General features: G+C 40.0%; 1 protein-coding gene across 1 annotated transcript in view; it reads right to left on the reverse strand.

The window, feature by feature from the left end:
- Positions 1-422: 422 nt before the first annotated feature.
- The window catches only part of adcy2a (adenylate cyclase 2a), a 56,038-nt gene continuing 31,340 nt past the window's right edge, over positions 423-25,120 (reverse strand). The window contains exons 4-25 of the mRNA XM_041942339.1: positions 21,477-21,626; positions 18,757-18,905; positions 18,412-18,523; positions 17,769-17,896; positions 16,888-17,046; positions 16,593-16,725; positions 16,326-16,502; positions 16,185-16,228; positions 15,927-16,007; positions 15,528-15,597; positions 15,177-15,274; positions 14,827-14,911; positions 11,890-12,027; positions 10,694-10,813; positions 10,400-10,584; positions 7,157-7,241; positions 4,782-4,940; positions 3,659-3,805; positions 3,261-3,371; positions 3,018-3,132; positions 1,828-1,952; positions 423-575 (exon numbers count right to left, since the gene is read on the reverse strand). Of these exons, the coding sequence (XP_041798273.1) occupies positions 423-575; positions 1,828-1,952; positions 3,018-3,132; positions 3,261-3,371; positions 3,659-3,805; positions 4,782-4,940; positions 7,157-7,241; positions 10,400-10,584; positions 10,694-10,813; positions 11,890-12,027; positions 14,827-14,911; positions 15,177-15,274; positions 15,528-15,597; positions 15,927-16,007; positions 16,185-16,228; positions 16,326-16,502; positions 16,593-16,725; positions 16,888-17,046; positions 17,769-17,896; positions 18,412-18,523; positions 18,757-18,905; positions 21,477-21,626 (2,724 nt within the window). The remainder of the gene's footprint in view (positions 576-1,827; positions 1,953-3,017; positions 3,133-3,260; positions 3,372-3,658; positions 3,806-4,781; positions 4,941-7,156; positions 7,242-10,399; positions 10,585-10,693; positions 10,814-11,889; positions 12,028-14,826; positions 14,912-15,176; positions 15,275-15,527; positions 15,598-15,926; positions 16,008-16,184; positions 16,229-16,325; positions 16,503-16,592; positions 16,726-16,887; positions 17,047-17,768; positions 17,897-18,411; positions 18,524-18,756; positions 18,906-21,476; positions 21,627-25,120) is intronic.

Below are 25,120 nucleotides of genomic sequence, written 5' to 3' on the forward strand. Positions count from 1 at the left end.
TACTTCCTACTGCACATTGTCTGACATCCAAATGTACTGTGTCCTGTAAAGTGAACAGAATATAAATGCTGTTGGTTGAAAAAGAGGCTTTTATGGCAAATTGACTGCCAAAATCCTCCCAGGACTGAGTCAGAATGCTAATTTAGACCATTCCAGATTCTTCTCTCTGACTGAACATGTGACACTGTGGCTTTTCTGGATCCAACATTCAAATTACAATATACTGTATTTCAGGGGTTATTGCCTACTTGCTGTACATGCTACACTTACAATGACATAAGTGACAAAATGTATACTACAGCTGTGGCGTAGGTAACTTGCAATGCAACATTAAACTCTGATTGATTCCTTTGTGCCTGCTCCATCTGACATGAACGTCTGTTCTTTGTGCCTGTGTAAGTTCAGCTCAATCTGAACCAGTCTCACGGCATTACATTCCCTTGGGACAGTGAGCGGGTCATCTCTGTGTGCACAAAGTAGGTCTTCAGCTCTCCTTTGCCCTTGACGTTGATGATGCCTCTACAAGAGCACATGTAGCCGAGAGTCAGAAGGATGCGACTCGTCTCCTCCGTCACCTACAGGGGGAACCAAATGGGTAATGTCTGTTTTGCTCTTACACGACAGAATAAAATTCCTGCTGGCAATAATATTCAGCTCTGCATAGGAATACATTTCCAGTAGCTGACATCATAAATACTGAACTCTTGTACTGTTGGCATACTTCTTTGCATCTCAGACCTTGACTGTATTTTGGCAGGAAAAAAAAATCAGGATTTAAGTCGAATATAAATTCTAAACCCTGACCTTTCGATTAATTTTACACAAGACTGCAAAAATACACGTGTCTAGTCAATCTGCAGTCACACATGCCTCCACTGTATTTTCTCATCCTACCATTAAAGATTGTAAGAGATAAAGAGCACATCAATCATCACAGCTGGTGCAAAAAATTCTACTTGTAAATTGAAAACCATAAACAGTACAGAGTGCTGCAGCTTCCAGAGAACAAAGTACAACTTCAAGCTCTATTTATAAAAAAAAAAAGATAAAGACATGATGGGAAATATCTGTGTGCTACCTTGGAATAACTCTGCATATCTTAAATCTAAAATATCAACAGGCAATCTTGGAAGGCAATTGAAGGCAGATGGCTCTATCAAATGTGTTCAGGCTGTGAAGTGTAATACAGCCCTCTGACGACCGACTGATTCCCACAGCCAATTGCTGCGCAGGTGAAAAAGCATTAGATCTTCTCAGGCAGGGTGCATGTGCAAGATTTGAAGATGTCACATGACGATCAGGTGATGTGAAGTCCTCGCTGTCATAAACAGCAGGAGGAGAGGGAAGAGGGAGTTTTATCTTTGAAACATCTGTGCTGACGTTTAAAATCTCTACATGTGAAAATGGAGCAGCGCTGCTGCTTTGAAAGACAGTCAACGTCAAACACAATGTGATGCTGCCAGAGAATGGGAGGCTTCCAAAACTGCTCTGTTCCTGAGTCAATTCTGTATTTTTGTTATTTTCAACAAATCCCATGGACGAAACAAACACAACCAACAATGTGTTGGCCTGTCTCAATACTTCCCTGCCCTGTCTGTGGCTCTCGGTCCGTTCATTCCTTCTGAACATGTAAATCTTTACACCAAACAGCAGCAGGATGGTGAGCATGTCGGCTGGATTGAGTAAAGAAAAAAAACTACAGGGCCCATAGTAATGAACATGCATCCAGTGCAACAGCACGGCTCACTGATGTTGTTGATCGTTTTAGCTCTGGCACAGAGGAAACACTGCATCAGGCTTTGAAAAAAACAACACTGTATTGATTACCTGTATTTTTCCAAGGAGTCCGGTGCTGTCCATCCTGCTGGCTACATTCACTGTGTTCCCCCAGATGTCATATTGTGGTTTCTGGGCTCCAATGACTCCAGCTATCACCGGACCATGGTTAATACCTGACAAACGACACCAAGTAATCAGGGAACTCTTCAGGTGATTCTGTACCATCTTTAGGCCGTTACTTCTGACTCAGATTCCTGTTTGTTGATTTGAATGGGACATTACAGTGTGCAGGACACAGCAGTGCAACATTTCAAAATACTGTTACTGGCATATTGAACCCCATCGCTAATAATTATATCAAGAAGACACAGATTTCTTTTAAATTCAGTGTAAGTGCATCAGGAAACTCCAAGCACATTGTAAAATAAAATTCATTTGTTTCCGTTTCTGATGTCATACCAGAACACTTTTGTTCAAACGTATTCAAATCAATTTTTGATATTACAGGTGAATTATTGAGTGCAGCTCCAAAACGCCTGCCGTAACAGATCTGCTGCTTTCAGAGTAAACAAAGCTTTTCACGAGATTTCATCAGAACATGAGATGAAGTGGAAGCTAAATGCAGTTGAGCTCGTTCCCAGCACCTCTGCCGCCGCCTCAGGAGCTTTTCACAGCACTGAGGTGACACCAGGCCTCTCTTCACTCAAGCTTCTGAGTCAATTTCCAGCTATTTGGAAAATGCAATCTACACAAGTGTGCGCAGGAGGTGCACACAGGCACACGGCCACTGGTTTTGTCCAGTCCCAGCGGGCGAGTTCTTGTATCCCTCTCTGATGGAGCGTTTTAGGCCCGTCTGGAAGCAGCAGGGATATACAGTCACACACACGCACACTGCTGAGTTAATGGAGCATCCCATGCTGCGATCTTCACAGACAGGTTGAAGGTATCGAACTCTGACTCTTACCACACACTGTGAGCTGGGACCTGCCCGCCTGCTTTCCTCTACACTTCTCCCTTTACTCCGAAGTCAGCCTCTGTCTCACTCTGCTGTTATGTTACCATGGCTGTACCTGTGTCCTGCTACAAATATGAGGGGGGGTTTTTTTGTCTTATTTACATGTGCACACATCTCTCTGTTCCTATCAAGAAAGTAACAAACCAGCAGCTACAGATCAGTTTTAAATAGCTGAAGAAAAGACTGAACTTGCTCTCACAGCACTTTTATAACTGGAACTCACCAACTCTGAGTTTGAAGTCATTGAAGGAGTGTTTGTTGATAACATCCAGCTTCCCCACCAAGGCGAATGCAAACTCTACCATGGTCCCTATGTGCATGTACTGCCTGTCATGCTCCTGGGAAACAGTGAGGAACACAAGTTACATGTGATTTTGCTGCACTCGCACAAAGTTTTGAGAGGTGACTTTAAAGAATCTCAGAAAAATGAGTAAGTATGATTTAAACGTGTGAGTGATGAGCCTACCTGTGACGTGTACTCAGGCCCAGGGGATGCGTTCAGACCAGTAGCGGCCATGTAAGTGCTGCCAATGGTCTTGATCTTTTCCACACCGCTGAACTTAGGTTTGGACAGCAGCTATACACACAAATATAAACAAATGAGACATTGTTTATGGCAAAAGTGAAAGCTCATGTATTTTTTAGAGGATGCATTTACATCCATATGCAGTGTATGAATCTGTAACAAGCATTACTATTTCCTCTTCTTTCTCCTGCCTTCTGCCTGCCAGTGAAAGCCTCTCAGAATATCCAGGTGCCATTTCAAGAGGTTGTAGCTTGTGCATGAGACACACAGTTCACAGTGTCCAATCACATACTACTAAAAAAAGATACCCTGCTTTGTTTCCAGCATTCATTATTTACCTCATCAAAATCAGCAATGATTTCGTTGAGGAGCCTGAGGCACTCTAATCCTTCTTTGTTGACGTCGGATTCGGTGTAGAACTCTTTAAAGTCCGGGATGGAGGCAAACATGACACACACCAGGTCATAGGACTGGTGGTACAGATCCTGCAAGACAAAAAGCAGAAGACAAGATACAGACCCCTAGCTTTGGACAGCTGCAAAACAACGTAATAATATTGATAAAGCACCGGATGAAATGCATATGACAAGATTCTGATGTATTATGTCAAGCTAATCAAGATAAGAGTTTTCTGTGTATATTTAACCATAAAATTACTCGACAGTATTCTTCAATAAAAATATCAGAGGGACCACAGAGGCAGACACAACCACTAACCCACCAAACCACCATCCAAATAAAAGTGACTCTAAAGTCCATTAGACCAACAACTTGCTGCTGGATCCAGTTCAAGTGCAGGAATAAAGTCATTTGCTGACTCTTCATTAAGAGTTTCTGCAGCAGAAGCAGTATTCCCTTTTAAACGCCCATGACCTCCAGGATTCCACGTCCTCTAAACTAACTCATTTGTAAAATTTTACTTCTCACAGTTCACATTGTGGGAAGCACTCGGAGGATAAAACAGGATTCAAAATTATGAATGAGAAAGTCTCGCAGGCCATTCAGCAAATTCACCTAGACTGCCCCCCCCCCCCCCCCCCCCAGTCATCATGACAGGCAATCAATCAAAACTGGATTACAACTGAAATTCAAGCTTCAATACTCGATTGTAAATTCTGCTTTTGGATCATTTTCTGTTTTAACTCCTGCCTTGTAATATCTATACCCATCCTGCTTTTTAATTGGAATAAAAATCAATATAATTAGCAGCCAAGAAATAAAACATGCACATATTTCCGATCTAATGTATTGACTTGAAACATGAGATTATCTTTGAGCTACGATGCTTTTGCAATGCCTCATCACAGCTAATGAATGGATGTAATGGATCTTGGCATATAGCCACTGGTACAGCAAGGCCTCTTTGAAACCACAATATATCCGCTCTGCAGCCATTTGTCAGAACAGAATTTACATGAACCTTCATGTCTATAATGAAAAGAAAACATAATTAGTGCCTACCTCGTTCTTCCAGTTGCGTGCCAGGAAATGTTCTGCAACGTGTGCAGGCAGGACGTTCTCCAGCAAAACCCGGTTGAGGTTCTCCATCGTTTCAATCTCCTCACACTCCTTCTTGAACTTGTTCTTCCACAGAAAGTCTAACCTACAGTAATATTCATTCTGTTACAAGAGGACACAGAGGTGAAGAGACTGAAGGTACAGCTGTATAGCTTGCTTCCATCACATCACAGAGAAGAAGTAGAAACAGCTACAAGCGTGGATTTGGCCAAGGCTTAAAGACAGAGAAGACCATGTAACGTTGAAAAGAACAGGTCACAAAACACCTCACAACAGGTACGACAGAGTAAAATGTTTCAGCACAGGTGAAGAAGGACTTCCTTTAGTGAGAACAATGTTGGTCCGATTTGTAATGTGACATTTCATTTTCTTCCATATCGTGTGAAGCGCTCAGGTGCTTCATGATGAGGATTGTATTTAAGCCTGTTCCTGAGCAGTACAAGATGAACTGATTGGATAAAGCCACCAACCAAGCAGAAACATGTTTGTAAGACGATCTGATGGAAAAAGCAGAGAAAGTGATATGATTTGATGTTAGAAATATATAATTACTTGTTACAGAGAAAGAGGAAAAAGCAGTGTGTGGTCCAAAAACAGAGCAGTGTGTGGGAGACTGAGTAGATATTAATTAATGGCATGTGTTAGTTTTGCTGTTTTACAGTTAAACATTTTCAATGAGCTGAGGACATCAGTAATTTGTCTTCTGCAAATGCATTTATTATCCACTCAGAGTCAATCTGCTTAATAATTCTGTCTAGATTTGTGCCTGTATATCAAAATCCAGCAGTGCTTAAAATACGCAGAAAGAATATCACATTTTCTGCCATTTTTGTGACACAGTAGGCCTCAAGTATTCATCTACAGTTGTGGAAAATAACCCTATTTAAATTGAAATAATGCATAGCGCACATATGTTCAATATACTGTGATGCCAAACAAGTTTCCCTGTAATGTCACCACACTTGAAATGTCCAATTAATGTATTTGTGGGTGTAGCATTGGTCAAGTGGTGGAACAGCAAGCATGTAGTAAAAGGTGGTGCTTTTGCCCACACCTGTACATCCACCCATACAGTCAGTGTGCTTTTTGAGGACGCAGTTCAGTCCTCACAGGGGGAAAACAAAAAGTGTGAAGCAGCCATGCTATTATTTGAGTGCACAGTAGGGCTCAGGGGATCAGCCGTATCCAATTTAATGATAAGCTCTGACATAAAACAGAAATATTACTCTGCCCATGTCTTCTCTCACTGACAGGGTGCAGCGACTTCATCTAACATTCAAGTCTATTATAAACCGTAAAAACAGAGCGTGCATACACGTTCACATGCGTGCATACTTGGTCACTGACTGCATGGACTGGGTTATCTCCTGCATGTTACCATTAGCTTAGAGTAAAACTGTAAATATTTGTGTAATCAAGATGTAAAGGGTCTTACACTGGGCAGATTACTGTTACTTTAAATACATGCAGTTGGTGTTAGCGGACTGTACTGGAGTCTCCAGAGCAAAGTAGTGCCCCAGTTCTGGATCACTACCAAGAACAGTAAGGACCCTGCAGTGTAGCATAACCCTAAAATAGCCACACTAAGAAGTACATAACTCTCCAGAATGACCAGCCTCTGGTCCCTGCACCTCCTGGCTACTAAATCTCCACTTGAGTAACTTCAGATGTAAATCATTGGCCCAGAGTAGCTGAAGGGAGGCCAGACAAACTAGTCTCAAGATGCAGTGTGGCACAGCGGCTGAAAAGCTTTGCTGTTTCTACTGAGTTTATCAGCTGTGCAGAGTGGATTTCCATCTAGAGAATGCATGGGAGCAGCTATTTCCCCCTGTATATGTATATATAGAAAGAGATAGAAACACTGGAGTCCAATTTGTCTGCATTTACCTTAAAAATCATAAGCAACCCTGTAAGTGGTGCAGAAAAAAAAAAACTCGCTGACCCTGCAATGCATTGCCTCTAGCATGGTCAGGCAGTACATCAAACTCAATTGTGTTCATGCGTGGGAGATCATGAGAGGTTAAAGGGACCACAGGATCATGGAATCCCTCAACATGAGGGATGTGAGAGCATGAGCAGTCCACACCTTTCACAGGCCAACAGACTAAGTTAGCAGTGAGAAAGAACAAAGCACATAGGACTACAGGCATTCCACACTTACAGAAAATAAGAGAACACATGACAAAATAACTTTTAGTAGGTAATAAAACAGCAAATGCTTGGTGAAAAGACTAAAGAATGCAAGGGGTGATGCTGATGTAAGAGCAAAGCACAAGACAGACGATAACGTCATTCAAACTATTACAGTGAGGACTTACCTGTCTGGCAAGCACAAGCAGAGTGATGAAGAAAATAAAGAGGGAGATAGAGCCCATAGTCTTCAGGTCTTTGAGCACTCCTGGTCTTGAAGGGCAGAGAAAAAGGGAAGAATGTGTGTGTCGACAGAGAGAAGACAGAAAAAGATAATGGGAGAGATAAACATTGACAAAACACAAAAGATAAAAGAAAAGGAGGGAGTAAAAAAATAAAAGACAGAGAGATGAGAGAAAGAACATTTAATTAAAAAAATCAGGTTGCAATCAGTAGTCTGTGACCTGTGTCACATGATTGGTTAGCAGACCATTTCATTCCAAGCTGTCACTCGGTTAAGACTGTCACTTCTGCTTTGCTGTGACAAGAGCTTGTTTACTATTTGCATTCCAGTGGCCGGGCTTCCCTGCTCAGAGGTGCCTTCATTCACAAGGGACGTTTTCAAGAGGCAATGAAACAACCAGATAGTGTTCATGATCTGCAAACATTCAGCACTATAAATACACTGCAAACTCTCGTTTCCACCATCCTAACACTAAAAATAGGACACCTGTCCAAGGCAGAATTAGGCAACCAATCAAGCCACAGCTGTTGTGTGTCCATGTACACACACAAAGCCCAAAATATAGTGTCAAAGAGACAAAGCTGAAAAGAAATAAAAAAAACACCTATCATGATATTTAAATCTATAATCAAACTGTTTTCTTCATGGCAGTGAAGCCTGGTTGTCCCTATTGAAGTTCTGAACGTGTGATAAGACTCAAACAGGACTGTTGCATCCTAATTTCAGCAAGAACACTTTGCATATTAATGGACTCTTATTCTTATCTAGGGCAGCGCTCGGCAGACGACTGAGAAAACAGCCTGCAAGTTCTGCTCTCGCCTGGTTCATTATCTAATCAATTCTTTACACAGAATCAATGGCAATGACTGAGGGCAGACGCTTTCACATGAAGACAATCAGCAGATGGAAAGCACCCAAACAGGAAAGTATGATATCATTTTGCTTTTTTCCAGCTGCATATATAACCGACGCTTTTTTAGTTTGTCAACAATTCTACACTAATCACTTCACCATTTTCCATTACTGCTGATCGAAGCTGTGTGAAATTTACTGACTTAGGAGGAAACTCCTTAAGAATCACATTATGCTATTTAAATTGCTTTGGATAGGAAAGTCAATAACCAAAAAGACAATTCCATTCCTCTGCTGGAAATCACACCGGTAAGGCTCGAATGGATTAACTGAGCATCCGGTGTTTGTCTAATATTAGCGGCTGACGCTGTGGGTTCCAAGAACTTCTGTTTTGGATATTACGTCCAAATGCTACTTCCAGCAATGAATGAGAAAATCTCATTTTTCAAAACCACAATGCCTGCTGTCACAGTGTCCAAAAACTTATTCAATTATTGTATGGAGCAACTCCAGCATCTGTCTGTAGACGATGTCATCACAACAGTACAGTGAGCTGTGCAGTATCACACAAACAGAGAAGAGCAGGAGGGTAGAACTTCCTTGAGTGCGTTTTGAAGACAAGCATCAACCCAATATTTTGGGACATACTATTTTCTGCTGTCCTACCCAGTGTCAGGTGAGACTGATTACAATGCTGTCTCTGTGTACCCAGCACAGACATAGATTAGTCTAGTGCTGCTTCAGTACTGACAGCAGGTTGTGAGAATGTGGTGTGGAATATGAAATGAAATGATGAATAGAGCACAGTTGGGCTCGTGTGGATGAATGACAGTGCTAGAACTAATGACCATAAACTTCCCTTGGTCCATGTTTAATCACAGATGAGAGAAGGCAACTTTGTGGCCAGCTGGTGTATTTCTGTTCTGTCCACTAAGACGGATGATTACCAAGCTGTTAGCAAGATGTAGGAAGCAGAAACTTGCACTTGGTCTAATATCTTTGTCCAACTGAAATCCCATTTAGTCATCCCTTTTTTAGTAGTGGAAAATAATGCAATGTGTTTTTAAATGTATTATTACTACTGTTCTGTCACTGAAAAGAAGAAAAAGTGTATTTGGGGACATTTCAGATATGCTACTCTTCGTCTCAGCAGACCGAGGAGCCTGTCGTTGTCTGTGTTTGAGTGACAGCAGCTGTTGTTAATGGTACTGAAGAGTAAGAACCACAGCTGCATCTAACTGGAGCGCAGTGAAGTTTGCAGTTAAGTTGACATGCTGTTTCACGTGCTGCAGCTGAGCAGATAATTAGCCATCCAGCCTGCAAACCGATGTTAGTGATGTACTTTCCTCTGTGACTATTTGTTTGGTGGCTAATTCAACAAGCAAAGGTGCAGGTTTCTCATCAGACTCCAGAATAGGAATTCCCTTAAGGGCAAAAGTACATTTGCAGCCTAAATTAATTTCAGCCTCCACGGCAGCTGTTGTATTTACAATGAACTGTCATGAGCAGGAAAGACTACGCTGTACCTTCAGATCAGCTGCATGCAGGGTTTGTAAGCAGACTCTACGAGCTAGACACTTAGCTACTGAGTCTCTTCAAAATTATTAATTTTTAGAACGCTATATTATTTACCATAGCCTTGCAGATTCAGTGATGATAGCCTTCTGTGCTGATGCAACACATGGAAGGCATGTAATATCTGCTCGAAGTGAGCTCAATGTTTGGTCAAGCATCACTATCAGCAGTAAAACTCAAAATCTCAATAAATGGCTTAACGTTGTCTTAACAAAATATCCATTAACAAACAAATAAGTAAGAGTCTCCTCATTAGGTATAATGTAAGAGAAAAGCAAGAGGTAAACAAGATGTTTTGTGTATTACACTATGGTGTAAGATAATAGTGTTGCATGTATGGTGGTACATGTCGCTTATCATCATCTTCTTCTTTATTCACATGCCACAGTCCAATACCTGAGTATCCACCGTACCTATACGCCATGTTTTCTCTATAGGGGCTCTGAGTAGAACTGTTGAAAGAGAATTTAAGGCTTGTAGATAATATGATACTGAAGTGGTTCTGGCACCTGCAAAGGACGCCCCATGGGTGGCCCCATTTAGAGCTATTTTGATTCAACTGACTGGAGGAAGACCTCAAGGCAGACTGCCTTACTCTCCTTCTTTCTCTTAATATCACTATGGGTTTTTTACTCGGAATATCACCAGATTAATAGCAGATCTCACCTAACTTCCTGTTCTTTTCTTCTTCTTTCCTTTCTTGACTCTACATCCCTCTTTCACGCTCTTGAACAGCATCTGTTTGACACTGCACACCTACCTGTCCAGGCTTTCAGTCTTGTACAGAAATCGACTATATTCATCCAGCAGAGAGGCATGTGTTTGTAGAATAATGACGTTGTAAACCACCACAGCTGTCAGCATGATAATCATCTTCAGCTCGTAGTTTATCCTCAGGAACACCGAGCAAGAGATGAGGCCCAGTATGCAACTGTAAATTAAATACTGGACGGACAAACACAGACAGACAGAATGATTGATTTATTCAAAAGTCAGTAAGACAATAACAAATTTATAGAGAATCATGAGAATAATAATATTTCTCTCCACTTACAGGAAGGTAGAAATTGTTTTTGCCTGTGAAGGCCATTAGTTGTCCATTAGGGTAAAACAGTGTTTCATTTGATGAATTGTAAACAGGAACAGGAGGCAACAAATTGTCTTCCAAAAAGAACTAGAGGAAAACACAAAGTCAACAGAAATGAAGGGTTAGTCTCATTTTTGGGCACTGCTAAAAATAATATTTCCATCCAAGTCCACCACAGAAAACAAACCACACCATTCACATGCAAATTACAAACACACTTTCCCTGTCTGTGTGCCCTGCACGTCAGCATGTGAAAAGACAAACAAGTTTACATTGTACTTGCAGGATGAAAATAGAGTCTTGTTAGATAAGAGGCCAATAGTGACAACCATTCAATAATGTCCTTTAAAGTGAACCTACAGGATAAGATTCGGATTGGCTGCCCTGCTCAGCAAATCCAAGTTAATTTGGTTCATCCGCCCAGAGCAACTGACCCACGTCAGGCGCAAAACAAGATTATAATCTCTGGAATCGATTTGTGTGAAGGTCTAAACCAGGGTCGTGACACCGTGCTTTATCATGTAACTTCCCCACAAGCCTCAGGCAACCATTTCACCTTTAACCGAGCCTTTTTATTTCTGTCTTTTTTCTCTATACTGAACTAAACAGACAAATCTGAAAATTGATAGAGCAAAATAAAATGTTAAAAATGTTAAATGCAGTGTTCCTTTATCACTACATCCAAATGGTGGTGCCACGGTTATGCAGGGAAAACATAATCTTCATGTTTGAAAAAGCCGACTGACGTACTGCTTGGCAAAAGAATGCAAAGATATTTTTCTGTAGTTGACTGTTTGAGGAAGTATCCAGGCTTAAAATACTAAAGAAATGGAGATATATACTACATGAAAATGCTAATGCGTCCACAGTCCCTGAACTTGTTAACTGCATATTAATGTGCATTTGTTCGATGATTATGAATACAATCTTGCAAAAAATCTAAACATCCCTGTTTCCTATTCTTTTACATCACTAGGGGCCAGTTAATTAATTTATACATTTATTGTGACAACATTCTGCATTCCATTATCTTCTAATTACACTGTAGTAGCAAACAAGGGGATGTCATCTGAAGGGCTGTGATACTTCATTCCAAGTGAAGCCCAATTGGTTTCAATTCCCCCCGTCCCCCCTTACTGCAGGACCTGCGCATAAAAGCTTACCATGTTGAAGACTGCCATTATGAGTATTAGAGCTGTGGTTGTCATGGTGAGAGTGATGCGGGGCCATGGCTTGTTGGCAATAATGACTGATGACCTCAGCAGCCACATCCAAGAAGTGGAGGCGCTTTTACTGCAGTGCTGCAGGAACACGTACACACAACATGACACAAAAATAACAGAAAGTATGAGCCGAAGTACAGAGGAGGACTTCAGGAGCTGAGGTATGAAAGGTCGCGGACAGATTCAAACACACACAGAAGAAGCACCAAGGAACACAAGCACATGCACTAATTAAAGTAAGTGAGCAACATTCATGTTCATATGAACAGACACATAAATAGTAGCTTAATTATTCCTGTTGAGTAAGGACAGTTACTATGAAATAAATTACACAATACATGAGAAATTCACCCACTGAAGCACCGATTACTAACGCCTCATTGCCTCAGGAGTGCCAATCAACAAGTTCAAGAGACATACAATTATGAAAAGCAGGGTCTTATCAAATTAATGGGGCGTGCTGCAATATAGTTCAAACTACATACAATAACAGCACTATAAAATGACCACGACAAGTGTTTCCATCATGTATAAAACATTGTAAGCAAAATATATCCTCCAACAAACCATTCAAACGGAAATGATAATCATTAAAACTAACTTCCAGCTCCTGCTTCACTAATCAAATCATTTTAACTGAGCTGTTTTTAAGAGCAGTACACACTGTGCAATCACACGCTTCATTTAAACCCAGCAATAAGACCTGACAGGCAACACACAATAACATTAGGACATTAACATGTTTAAATACGAAGTTTCCAATGTTGCAAAAATGTGATCTTCCATGTTAGTCAATTGCTTTTTCCTCTTTGCAGCGTTGTCTTCAGCTGAATGTGTTTCATTGAGAGACAACGACAGTGAAAGCCCAAATCATTTGCTTCATCATCTCAGCAATACACGAGCATCACTGAGGACTGAGTGGATGTGACATTTGAAGAGCTCAGGGATGTACATTTCAATTCAATAAAGGGAGCATGGCAGACTGTAGTATGCACCAGTGGATTACCAGAAATGTAGAGCTAGTGGGACATATCATTTTGTTTTAAAAACAAGGCGTTTGCACACAGTTTCATCTCTAGACCCTCAGGTAAAAACACAATAATATGTATGACTTGAATGATACATATGTATTAAAAGAATCAGCTAGAGTTGATTTAAGTTGGAGATGTCAAGTTATACAGTCATAGAGCCAGCAGAATGTGCAAATCAGTTCATCAAACAACCATCTTTGACCTTTCTCAGGTTCCCACCATCATTCTAGCCTAAACAGTGACAGCTTCTACACGAAGTGCTATGTGGGTCAATGTCTTATTTTGTGACTGGAGAAAATAAATACATGCACACTGAAGCCTGCTGGTGTTGTTTTGCTGCAACTGTGAAAATTCAACTGACTGCCTGGTTACAGCTGTCTGATATTCAAATGCCATCCAAAGTTATAGCAGGAGAGGAAGCTATGTATGATAAATATTGTTCGGATCTCAAATCAGCCTCCAACAAATCCAACAGGATTGATTTTGACATTATACTTTCCTCATTTAGGATTTTAAGGGAAAAATTTCAAGATTTGAGTTGCACTGAAAATTTCATGTTACTTGACATATTGACATATATTCATACCTAGCTTGTCTTAACATTGTATACTGGGGATTAAGGAATCGTTTCATTGTTTATGTTTATGACATGAGGCTGGGGTAAATGAACTGAATGTGCTCCTGAAAATGAAAGACACTCGTCTACAACACTGTGCCAAGGAACATACATGCATAATACATGCTCAATTACAGAGTGTAATGTTCCTATTCACAAAGGATCCATGAACTCCAGGTTGATTCTGAATTATTACACAGGAGCTCTAGAATAAACTGTGTTGGCTGTCTTGAAAATTCCACAAAAAGTAGACAATGACATGAACTAAAGCAAAGACCCAGCAATACCAAATATGTTGATAAAAGGCAGCAGGAGGCTTGTCAACATTCACTATAAAGTGCTGTGTTTTGTTTTTGAGCCTTGGGCAATATCCTTGGGGAGCACAGTTCAGTGCCAAGCAGCAGATTCTCACTTGCAAAGAACCAAAGATCAGACGTTGGGTGGAATAGCTTGTATCGGCCTGCGGCTTATGGAATTTTGTAGCACCCTTAATGTTTTAAAAGTCATTTCTTTGTTTCATGTCGCCTCATTCTCTTTTTTTTTCTGGTCTTTCATTTATTTTTACTTGACATGTATCGTTGAGCATCGCAGAAGAGAGATGAAGTAGCGTTTGAAGCCTGCAATATCACAGAAATGACTGCCTGCTCTTTCAAAAGAGCGCTGTTGTCGGATTGTTAGATCTATTTTTTAACCACACATAACAAAATTAACTCAGCCTTTTCCAAATAACTTATAATACAAACGTATTAAATATGCTGTAACACCCAAATTCACAATATCCAGTAGAGACTGTTGTACAGCACAGTGTGTTTGCTATGTGGGTAAACAATCGTCTCCACTACAAAGATTAAGACAAAAAAAATATAGAAAGAAATTTTACTAATAGAGCTATGCATCTCTATGTTGCCCAGAAACAAAAGAAGCACGTACCAAAGCAGTGGTGTGCACAGGCTCTCTGGGGGGCAGGGGGACATGAAGAAGGGCGCTGCTTCATGCGAGGGGTCAGGATTCAGGGACACTTAGGCTAACAACAAGGGTACTTAATGGGCTGTAAAGCTGACCAGAGGGGCACTTGGACAACTCATGTACCACTCATGGCATTAGGACAAACATTAAGCAAACCAAGTATACCATTAGAGAGCAGGCGCATCCTGGTTAAATACAGCTTTTGATATCAAAGGACACTTGACTTCTAAAACAATGATGTTTGCAGTAAATTGATTTACTCACCAGGAAGTGTCCAATGAAACATATGAAGAGGATCATAGAAAGGATAAGAAAAGCCATTCCAAAGGATATTCCCAAGACAGTTGTCCTAAAAAATGCAATATGTCATCAAGTTTAAATCAAGTTTTAATTAAGTTTAATGTCATTTTGCAAAACATCTTGTCTCAAAATGTCTCTCATCTCAAAATTACTTATCAAGGCAGGGAGACATGAGCCACATTTAGTTTAGCAATGTATATTGTAATAAGAAATTAATATACGTGACATTTTCCACAGTAACACAGAGCACAGAGTAAATTCCTATGTTAACAGTAATTCTACTCCTATAATAGCGTGAAATAAAGCACACATACTTTGGAAGGACGAGAATCTGCACAATAAAGATGCAGAAAAAGATCAAACAGGCGCAGGTGACATAGTATTTGAAGGCCGGCAAGGTTGTTGCTCTGTACTGAAAGGATAAAAAAAAAAGGTCAAGTTTCAACAACAGGCTTTTAAAACTGATATTAAAGTTACTTCAAACACTCCTCAACTGTGCACTCAGACACCACAAGTCTCCCTGTAATTTACAAGATTTGAGGGTAAGCTAAGTGTAGACAAGAGAACAAGCAGTAACAATATGTTGTGCAATCCTCTTTGAAATAACCATTCCAATATACCCACTGAGGGTTGCACGATGCCAATGTACTTGTGCTGCCTCTTACCTCCTTCTCCAGGGATTTATTGTGAAAGAATAATGATATTCTTTGGATGTCCTCGGACTTGAGCCACTGTCTGGGAGCATAAAGACATAATAGAGATCAGATAAAAAAGGAGAATACAGGCACTGTTGAAATTAAATTAGATGTGTTTATACTAAAAAAAAAAAACGAAGATTCAAGTTCATGTATTTGCTCAGAATGTTCAATAGGGATATGGAGAGGCAGGCATTCAATGCAATTTCCAATACATTAAAGAAGATACAGTACATGCCATAATTTGCTTTAACATTGCCATGTTTCATCAGTTTTAGAAGAGAGCACATCTTATCACGATCACAATTTTCAAAACTTCTTGTATATACTTAAATTATTAATGTGTCGTTTTTTTTAAATGACCCTTACTTTTGTGAATTTATCCCATCAAAGGTTCTAATCATCCTCTCGTTAAGTTCCTCCTCAAACCGTTTCTTCTGAGACTTTGTCCTTCAATGGGTAGCAAGATGAAAAAGAGACATAATATCGTTTTATTACATACACATCAAAGCCTCTAGCAGAAGTCTAGTCTTATTAAACATCTTGTCGTCTGTCTCTGTACTGTTAAGGGACTGGGATAATCCTGCCAAGGAAAACTGTGCTGGAGCTGTAAAATGAGCAGCTTGCCTTTCTGATGTCCTGTGGAAGTGATACTGCCCCATCGGCACATCCTAGACACGGAGGAAGAGGAGAGAAATGGGTTACAAGCTGAAGCTGAACTTCCCCCACCACTTAAATCACAACATATGTGTAGCAAACATTACACACAGCAGTGTTGATCTTCCCATTCTCATTTGTCATGCTGTCTCTGTGGTGCAGGTTGGCAAAGGGCTTGGCTGCTCCCCAGGACTCCAGATAGCGGGTCATCCTGACTGAGGCTCTCATCTTTGCTCCGTATAGAGTGTGTCTAGGGCGATAATGATGCTGTGGGCTCCGACGCTCCACCTGGACAAACATGGAAATAGAGAAATTTCCTTGCATTTTATTCAACGTCCAATATTTATTCTATTGTATGTGATGCATGTGCTACAGTACCTTTGGGTTGACGACCAGAAAAGTGATGACTCCATGTTCCTTCAGGTAGGGGTCTCTTTCTTGTCCATCCCCATCTTCCACCTTATAGGCACCATTTAGGTGCTCCAGTGTCACTGAGGTGATGTGGACTCGCCTGGAAATGAACAGTTCAATCAATGAACAGCTTCTATAAATAGAAAAAATTGATATGGAAATTCTTCTGGTATCCTTCAGCAAGGACGTGTGACAATCTGAATGCAATGTTACCTTATGCAAAAAGGAACACATGCTTCTCTTTTACTTCCAGCTCACTCACCCTGGTACACCTCCTGCCTCCATATGATTGGCCAGCGTGACATCATGTGACCAAACATCGTACTGCCATTTCTGGAGTCCAATCACACCACACAGGACATTCCCAGAATGCACGCCAACACGCATGTTGATGTCAACCCCTGTGGCATCTCGCACTTTCCTGTCATGCATCAAAAAGCAGCTCTTAAATGTGGATCCACCATTCCATATATCTTATTAAAAAAGAGAGGAAATGCTTGTATGCAGATGGCGTATGCAGAGTATTGAAACACTAACATTAATAAGGGAGAGATAAAATCCTGCCACAGCAATTTTCAAGTGTGCAGACTAAACCAACTTTGTTAACACATATGCTAATCCTGATTTAAATTTTTCCTCAGTCAAACTTTGCAATTTGCAGTCTTTCTCTCTCTATTAATAGACTGAACCCTTGAGGTGAGCGAGGACCTCACACATTACCACCAAACATTTAAAGCAGCTAAATTGGCAATCAAGAAAAAGTCTCTACATCTGAACTAATGGCTAGAGAGAGCTTGTCACTACGGTTGTTTCAATACATGTAGTTAAAAAAGCACCTTGTTAAAAGGTACATCTGAACAATAAATGCAGGGAGTTAAAAGTGGCACCTAAAATTTCCACCTAAAAGTGTAATAAGACTCTTGAGAGCAAGAGGTAGTCGCGGTATGATGACCTGCTGTGCATGTTTGTGCATTTGTTTACATCCATTTATTTTCAGGTCAGCTATTTGAACATATTTTGACATCAGTGATGCCAAAATTCTACCCAACATTAATACTTCAGAGTTAGATCCTTATATGATCAATTAAGACAGCGTATTGTGACAGTCTTTTTTAGCAGCACTGTTTTGTAACTGGCACTTACTTGATGGCCTCGCACATGTCTAGACCCATTTTCACACAGTTCTTAGCATGGTTCGGAAGAGACTCCGGCAGGCCAGACACACAGTAGTAGCAGTCCCCAAGGATTTTGATCCGCATACATTCATTTTCCTGTGTATAAAAAGGTCAGAACACAGGCTCAACACAGTCATATAGAAGTCCCATTGACAGACAGTGCAGGCAGATTTTAAATGAATTACATAACAACCATCTGAGGGAAGAAATCTTGTACATAAAAAATCTATAGTTTTCATGATCAATTTGTCCACTGAACATCAGTGAAAACTGAAGTGAAGAAACAAGCTTTTGCGCAGAAGCTGATATTAAAACCTGATACGGTATGATTACCATTCATAGTTAACATGTGCACTACAAACTGTGTTGTTTTTGCACCACAAATATATGTGTGAAAGAAGATAATTTATTTTTGAACAGGTATTTGCCCAAAATAAATGCAAGACACATCACCAAAAGCTGGTTCATAATTGTTAAGCATTTAGCGAGATGATTCACAAGATGTGACAGTCAGAAAAATGAGTAACATGAGTTTTATTATTTTGCATCAATGGAAACGCAAAATTAACACTTTGTTAGGATGTGATGAAGTCCATTAATGAAATGTTTACCTTGGCAATTTGATCAAATTTGCCAAACAGCTCATTCAGCATGTGCACCAGCTCTCCAGGTGAGCAGTCACTGGCCAGCCGTGTGAATCCCACTATATCAGCATACAGTATACTAAAGATGAAAAAACATATATTAATCAGTAAACTACAATGGCTTTGTAAGTTTTCCAGGACTAACTGTAGCTTCCAAAACAAAACAAAACAAAAAATTAAATGTGCATTGCTCCATATGTAAATCTGCACTCTCGGGACATATACACAGTATGTGTCACATATGTGCCTTACAAGCACAGTACCGTACTCCCCGCTCACATAAGTGATGATTACAAATATATAAAAACGTGCCTGACATTCGTGTGTCTCTGGACATAGAGATTGTGAAAATTGTTTGTGTTCTCAATCTGGCCAAAATTTGGACCCTTCAGTCTCTGGATGATCTCAGCTTTCATCACCCGGGCAATGTGCGCTGGCAGCAGAGACAACAGGAGACGCTCCTGATAACACAAAGAGAGAAGAAGCTGTAGTACAGGGATGGTTAGAAAAATCAAGGAAAATAAGCAGATAATCACCCTTTAAAACAATCAGCATTTGTAAGGAATATAAGGTTTCATGGATTTCAGGAAAGTGTGTCATTTTTCATCAACAATGACTTAAATGTATGTGATCGTGTGTTGTGCTGTAATCAAACAACATTACAGCAAATCTAATGCAAAAAGATAAATAACAGTTTATTTGTTTTAGCTTCAGAGTATTTTCTCACGAGGATTCACTGCTTCATCACCCCTAAGAATCACTTAGTTTATCAGTGGCGTGACCAAAAGTTATGTGCAATTACAAGTAATGCAAATGCAAGAACAAAGCGTTCAGATCCAAAGTTTGAATATTTACGTTATCAAAGTATAATAACTAGGGATCCTGTCACTGAAAAAGTTTTACATTTTCAGCAAATGGATATTTAATTGAATTCAGTCCTAATCTAATTCTAAAGCATTAACCTTTGATGACATGAGGAGACAAAAAGCTGTCATCATTATAACTCAATGAAAGCTTCAAATGCTAATTGAAGGTTAATTGGGCACTGCATGGTGTCAGGTTGACAGTTTTACAGTGCTTATTATTCCATTGCCAGCCACCAGAATACAGGCTGCACTGTTATTCACCTCCCCACATTTCACTTATTTAGTGGTACCTTAACCATCTCTCTGTTTCTCCAAGGCTACTGTAGGTATTACTCTAAGCCAACCTGGCCCTTATTAAGCAAATAAAATTCCTCCCATGGTGAAGACAAGTTCAAGATTGGAGAAAACACTTGATTAAGCCAATGTCACCTCCAACTTGAAGCTTTCTGCACTTCTGATCATCTCCATGCATTGCTGCTGAGGCTCAGAGGGTTCATGGTGCCTGCTAACAAACACTGCCAGCTTTGGGCTTACGATGAATTCACACAGTCCCCCTTGGACCACTCATACCGAAAATGTATGCACTCACTGTACTGCAGGGCACTTTGGATAAAAGCATGCAGCAAACGGCATATATTATGAGCGCCCCAGAGACATGTGTCTCTGCACAGTTACTACCATCTGTCGCAGGCAGCAGTAGCACTCCAGGGCTTTTGCAAAAAGCTCCACCCAAGGCATTTTCAGCTTCACTCATGGTAGTTGAACAACACAAGCTGGATTCACCATAGGGGTAACCAGCCCCACCCCAAGCCTGGCCTTTCACAACAACAGCTGGATTCACCCTCATCTGACATACCCAAAAGCTACAACTGCAGCAGCTGCAGTGAAAAGCTAGCTCCATCCCAGGCTCGCACAGCAGTAAGCTTTAATCAACACCTTGCTAATTTCTCATAGGAAGCCACGTTGCTCGTATGCAGCACCACCAAATTCACCTGTGTTAATTGTACTCACCTGTTATTACTTTACACACAGCATGTGGAGAAGAGTACAAATACACAGATAAGCATACAATGTTGCTGGTTGGTTGCAAGTGCATTCAAATAGGTTTTTAGAATTTCAGGTGGATTATGAAAATGAGTAAGCAAAGAAATGTGTTATTAGAAAAAGAACCCAACAGACTTACGTTGAATGACAGATTCAGTGGGACAGTAACTAATATGTTACTTTGTCTTTCCCAATTGTGCACAGTAGGACAAGGCAAACAGGAGATGCCCCCTTTAGTCATGTAACAATAAAGCACTATCATAGATTTTTTTTAAATCCACTGTTTAAGATACTGTATGTGAGCAACAGCACATTTAACAAATGTTGTCGGGCACCTTAAACATTGCAGTTACATATAGTATTATATCTTGGTACTCAAGTGCAAAGACTTTGGCCAGAGGATCCTAAAGAGCTTTTGCTGTGAAGAATTTAGAAGTAGGCTCCAGGGACTCAACATAATCATCACGCTAACTGAGGTCATTAACGATTACCACACTCTGTAAAACACAACTGCTGACATGAATCCTCTGTGGACTCCTTCCCAATCCAAACCAATGGAGTCAGGCATGGAGTTATAGGCAGAGCAGAATGGATTGCATGACTCACACATTTTAGGTAAAGCACAGCCAGGAGCCGAATAGCAAATGGCTGAAGAGTGAATGTTTAACCCAAATTCGGCACAGTGTATGAGACACACACCTACACTGATGAACAAAGAATTAGCTATCAAGATGCATTAAGTTGCAGTGAGGACAGAAACAGTTTCAGTCAAGCGAAGCATTAACAGGTAGATGAAAAAAAACATTTCAACAATAACTGGAGAGTGCAACAAAAACCCTTTCTGGATGACTATCAGCTATTTTGCACTGGATTAAATGTCATTCTCCAAGTCCTGGGTGTGCCATAATGTTGTTTTAATTCATTTACTGTAACAGTGAGGATAATCATCAATATCCTCACTGCTACACTCACCCCATTCATCTTTCATAATCCATTCCTCATGCTCACTCCCCATCATTTTCATCATCATCGCCATCAACTCTGCCACATGTACTCAGTCACTCACTGCTTGCCTGACTTTCACTGCTCACTGGTTATTAGGACTTATTGACACCACTTTACCTGTTGTCTCTTCTCAAACTCCAGTTTAATTGGGGATTTGATGCAGTTGCAGGTGTCCTGATAAGTCTGTTTAAGTGCCAACTCCATTAGGTGCTTGTGGTACGCCCCCGCCATGTTGCCACACAGGAAAATGATAAAATTGGCCAAAACCTGTACAGGAGCAGAGGAAAGACAAAGCTGGTATTGGATAAATATCAGACAAAAATAATCTTGCAATTCAAATACATAAATGAGTGACTAGTAATCTGGCATTGATTTGACAGAGCAGAAACAGAGCTGTACAAGGGAATACATTCAACATTTCTGTGTGTGGTGTGTTATCTACTGCACACAAATATCTCCAGTGGCCTCATTTTAAAGAGAACTACATACTTAAAAATAAAGAAAACAGTAATTTGCTTTAGTCATTCTAAGTCATAAGGATGCAATGGATTTTACTGACCAATGCATAAGACAAAACTTCAAAATCAAAAACAGGGCAAAAGCTTTTCCTTACAGGTACTAGGCCCTGGCAGCCGAGATTCTGCAGTGATGTCAACATTCAGCACTGCGCAGTGTATTCAAGGGCAATGTGGCATTTACAGAGAACACAGCTTAATTCAGTTTGTTGTCAGGCAGTTATTTTAAGCAAACCGCTTCCACCTGCTCCTCAGAGATGGAGAAATACAGTACAATGGTAAGATAAGGAAATTAGATGATGCGTGAACTCTGCCCCCGCTCAGTTGTTTATTGCCTACAAATAGCATCATGTACTGCCTGCATCAGCTGTCCTGTGCCTCGATCAACCTCCCCTCTAGTCTGCTGAAGAAATGAAAAAAGAATAGAAAAGGAAATCATCAATAAATCCAGTAGCTAATAATGTGTCCGTGTCTTGAAAATATTTCATTAAATATTGTGTTTATTGTGTACTAATGCCATTTTGTATATGAACAAACAGCTATGCTATGTTTTTTTTCATCATAATGGCCTTTCTAATTGCTGAAAGTGAAGTGCTGAATCAACAAGATGCTGATACGTCCACATTTGGTATTTCCTCGTCTTTATTTGAGCTTAACGCTCACATAACATTCTAACCACATAATATACATGAAATAAAATGTTCATTTTCAGTCTAATTTCTAACTCTCTTGCACATACCTTCTTTCTCACTTGTCTATTTGTGCTTCCTGTATTAGACAGATAAAAGCAAAGTCTGACAAGGTAAAGTTGAGCCTGATAAGGATCAAAACTTTATAGAGAGAGATCATCATCATTTTGATTTTCAACTTTTGTTCTGACATTAGCCTCAGGCCAAAACATATTTAGTATGACGTGTTTTAGGAATCTAGAATGTTAAGAAAAGATTTTCCCATTTTTCATCCATTCAACAATTTTGCTTTCCCTTGTGTACCTGGCCTTACAGCCTCACAGGGCCACAAGCATTGCTGTGTGTTCTTAGTCGTGTATTCACATCATCGGTTCCAGACTCACTCTTTGTTCAACAGATACAAGAATAGCTGACCTCATTAACAGCTTGCATTAAAATGGATCTCGTATCCGGATCGTATCTAGATATCTAACCTGATTAAATTCGACCTGGTACGAATATGTCTCCAGTGTCCACACTGAGATTGAATTGAGATCCGATCTGTCTGTCCAACTTGTTTTTGTTCTCCTTCCTTCTTACACCCTCCTCTCATTTGTGTGGTTGACAAAATAAATAAACAAAAAATGTGTGAAGCTGCACTATTGGATGGACTTTTGACTGCTTTCAAAGCAGGTGAACATGTACTCATGTGGTCAAGCACTATCCGATTGCAATCCAATCAGCAAAAACACATTTTAATGCAAGGTGCATGTTCATGTGACATGTTCATGGCACATGCTGTACCTGATGTTTACACACAAGTCATGCTGTACTGTATTCAATGGTTTACCATAAGGAATGGGTAAATAAAAAAAATCAAACAAGTGTTGTATTAAGTATGATTAAATTGAATGCCTACTCCAACCAAAGCTCTTCACTATACCCACAGAGCGTAAATTGTTATCAGTGTGAAGTGAAGTCTATTCTGTTTATTTTCATTTCGAAACATTGCTTGATTTTCATTCACATTTCCTGTAGCCCTAACTACAGCACTACACAAGAAGCTCCATTAGAGGAACTATCATGATTGGATGTGGTCCAGTGATGACAGGTGAATGCATCAAGACCCAATTGAGTCCCACTAACCTTATTTTCAATTTAAAGCAAATTCACAATTTAACAGTTCTCTACCATTGCATTTTAAAAAAAAAGGGTTTTTTCATCATCTCCTTCACTCTTTCATACGCAGGCCTAATCCTAATCCTCTCTTGTTTGCTTGCCTTGTCTCATTCTCACCAATTTCCCTTTTACTTGCAGCCTCTGTCTTTCTTTTGTGGCATAATGGTGGCTTATACTTATACTCTGACCATTGCAATCTGCTCTCGCTCTTTTCTGATGTAAATATGCCCAACAGGTTTACATTACAGCGCCAGAGGAATAAGCCTGTGACCTTTTGCACAAAGAAAAAAACACTTGTTTCAGTAAAAGAAATCAGACAGAGCAAAAAGTACAAAACTGCTCACAGAGGATCTGACCATAGAAGAGTTTTATATATGGTTATAAACTGCTGCTGGCAGCATCAGCACTAACATAATTGAGAGTAGAGATGTACATATACAGTGTCCTTACTGAGAAAAACAGGATCTGATTTGTATGTTCAGAATATACATGCTGATCTCAATGTATTTAACACTGAATACACCAGCAATGTACCTGCCTCTCTTTTATATTTGACAAAAACAAACCTCAGGGGCAGGGGCCATGTGCATGAGTGTGCTCTGCTGTCTGGGTTTATGTTCACATGTATTCACTGAATTTAGGACAGATGTCCCTCTTGCTGTCTACTGTATTTATTATCTCCACTCTGCACATTTCCAAACACTGAAAGAAGACACACAGTTTTTTTTTTTTTTTTTCAAATTCAAGGCATTACATTTACAAGCCTGGCTTAGTTCATGTCTGTTTATTTTCTACAGAGAGTCTGACAAAACAGTCTGAACTTTTTGCTACAGAATAGTGTTCGGAGCATTGGGTTCACTGAAGTACAATGAATAGCTGAAAGCAGACACAAGAAGATTTACTGGGGCTTTTGTAAGCTGCTTTATAAAAGGGTTTTTAGCAGCCCATATATTGTATGCAATATTTTATAATCTTGCTTAAAATAAGCATAATCATATTTAATTGAAAATCCATTCAGCTACCCATTCAGTCTCTATTTGTGAGCCTGTCAATTACAAATTAGTCGCACGAGGCAACCCAAAACATCAGCTAGAAGTACCTGTTTGCAATTTTATAGTCCTCAAAATCTACATTAGATGTAAATTACTTCTTAGTGGCTGGTGGGAGTGGAGGTTTTAAAATATGAGGATGAGTCTGATCTTTTCCAACATGCTACAAAAAGCATTGCATAACAAGTGTATTCTTATATGTTTTGACAAACCTCTCATCCAGTCGGTCATCAAATCCCCCCTCCCCCCAAAAAACAACAAACTTGTAAAATTTTGTATTAAGCAAAAAGCTTTTTTAACTGCTCAACAGATTACATTCAGGCAGACCTGGGTACTACTCTATTAGCTGA

This window comes from Chelmon rostratus, chromosome 8 (genome assembly GCF_017976325.1).
Source record: "Chelmon rostratus isolate fCheRos1 chromosome 8, fCheRos1.pri, whole genome shotgun sequence".
Taxonomy (NCBI): domain Eukaryota; kingdom Metazoa; phylum Chordata; class Actinopteri; order Chaetodontiformes; family Chaetodontidae; genus Chelmon; species Chelmon rostratus.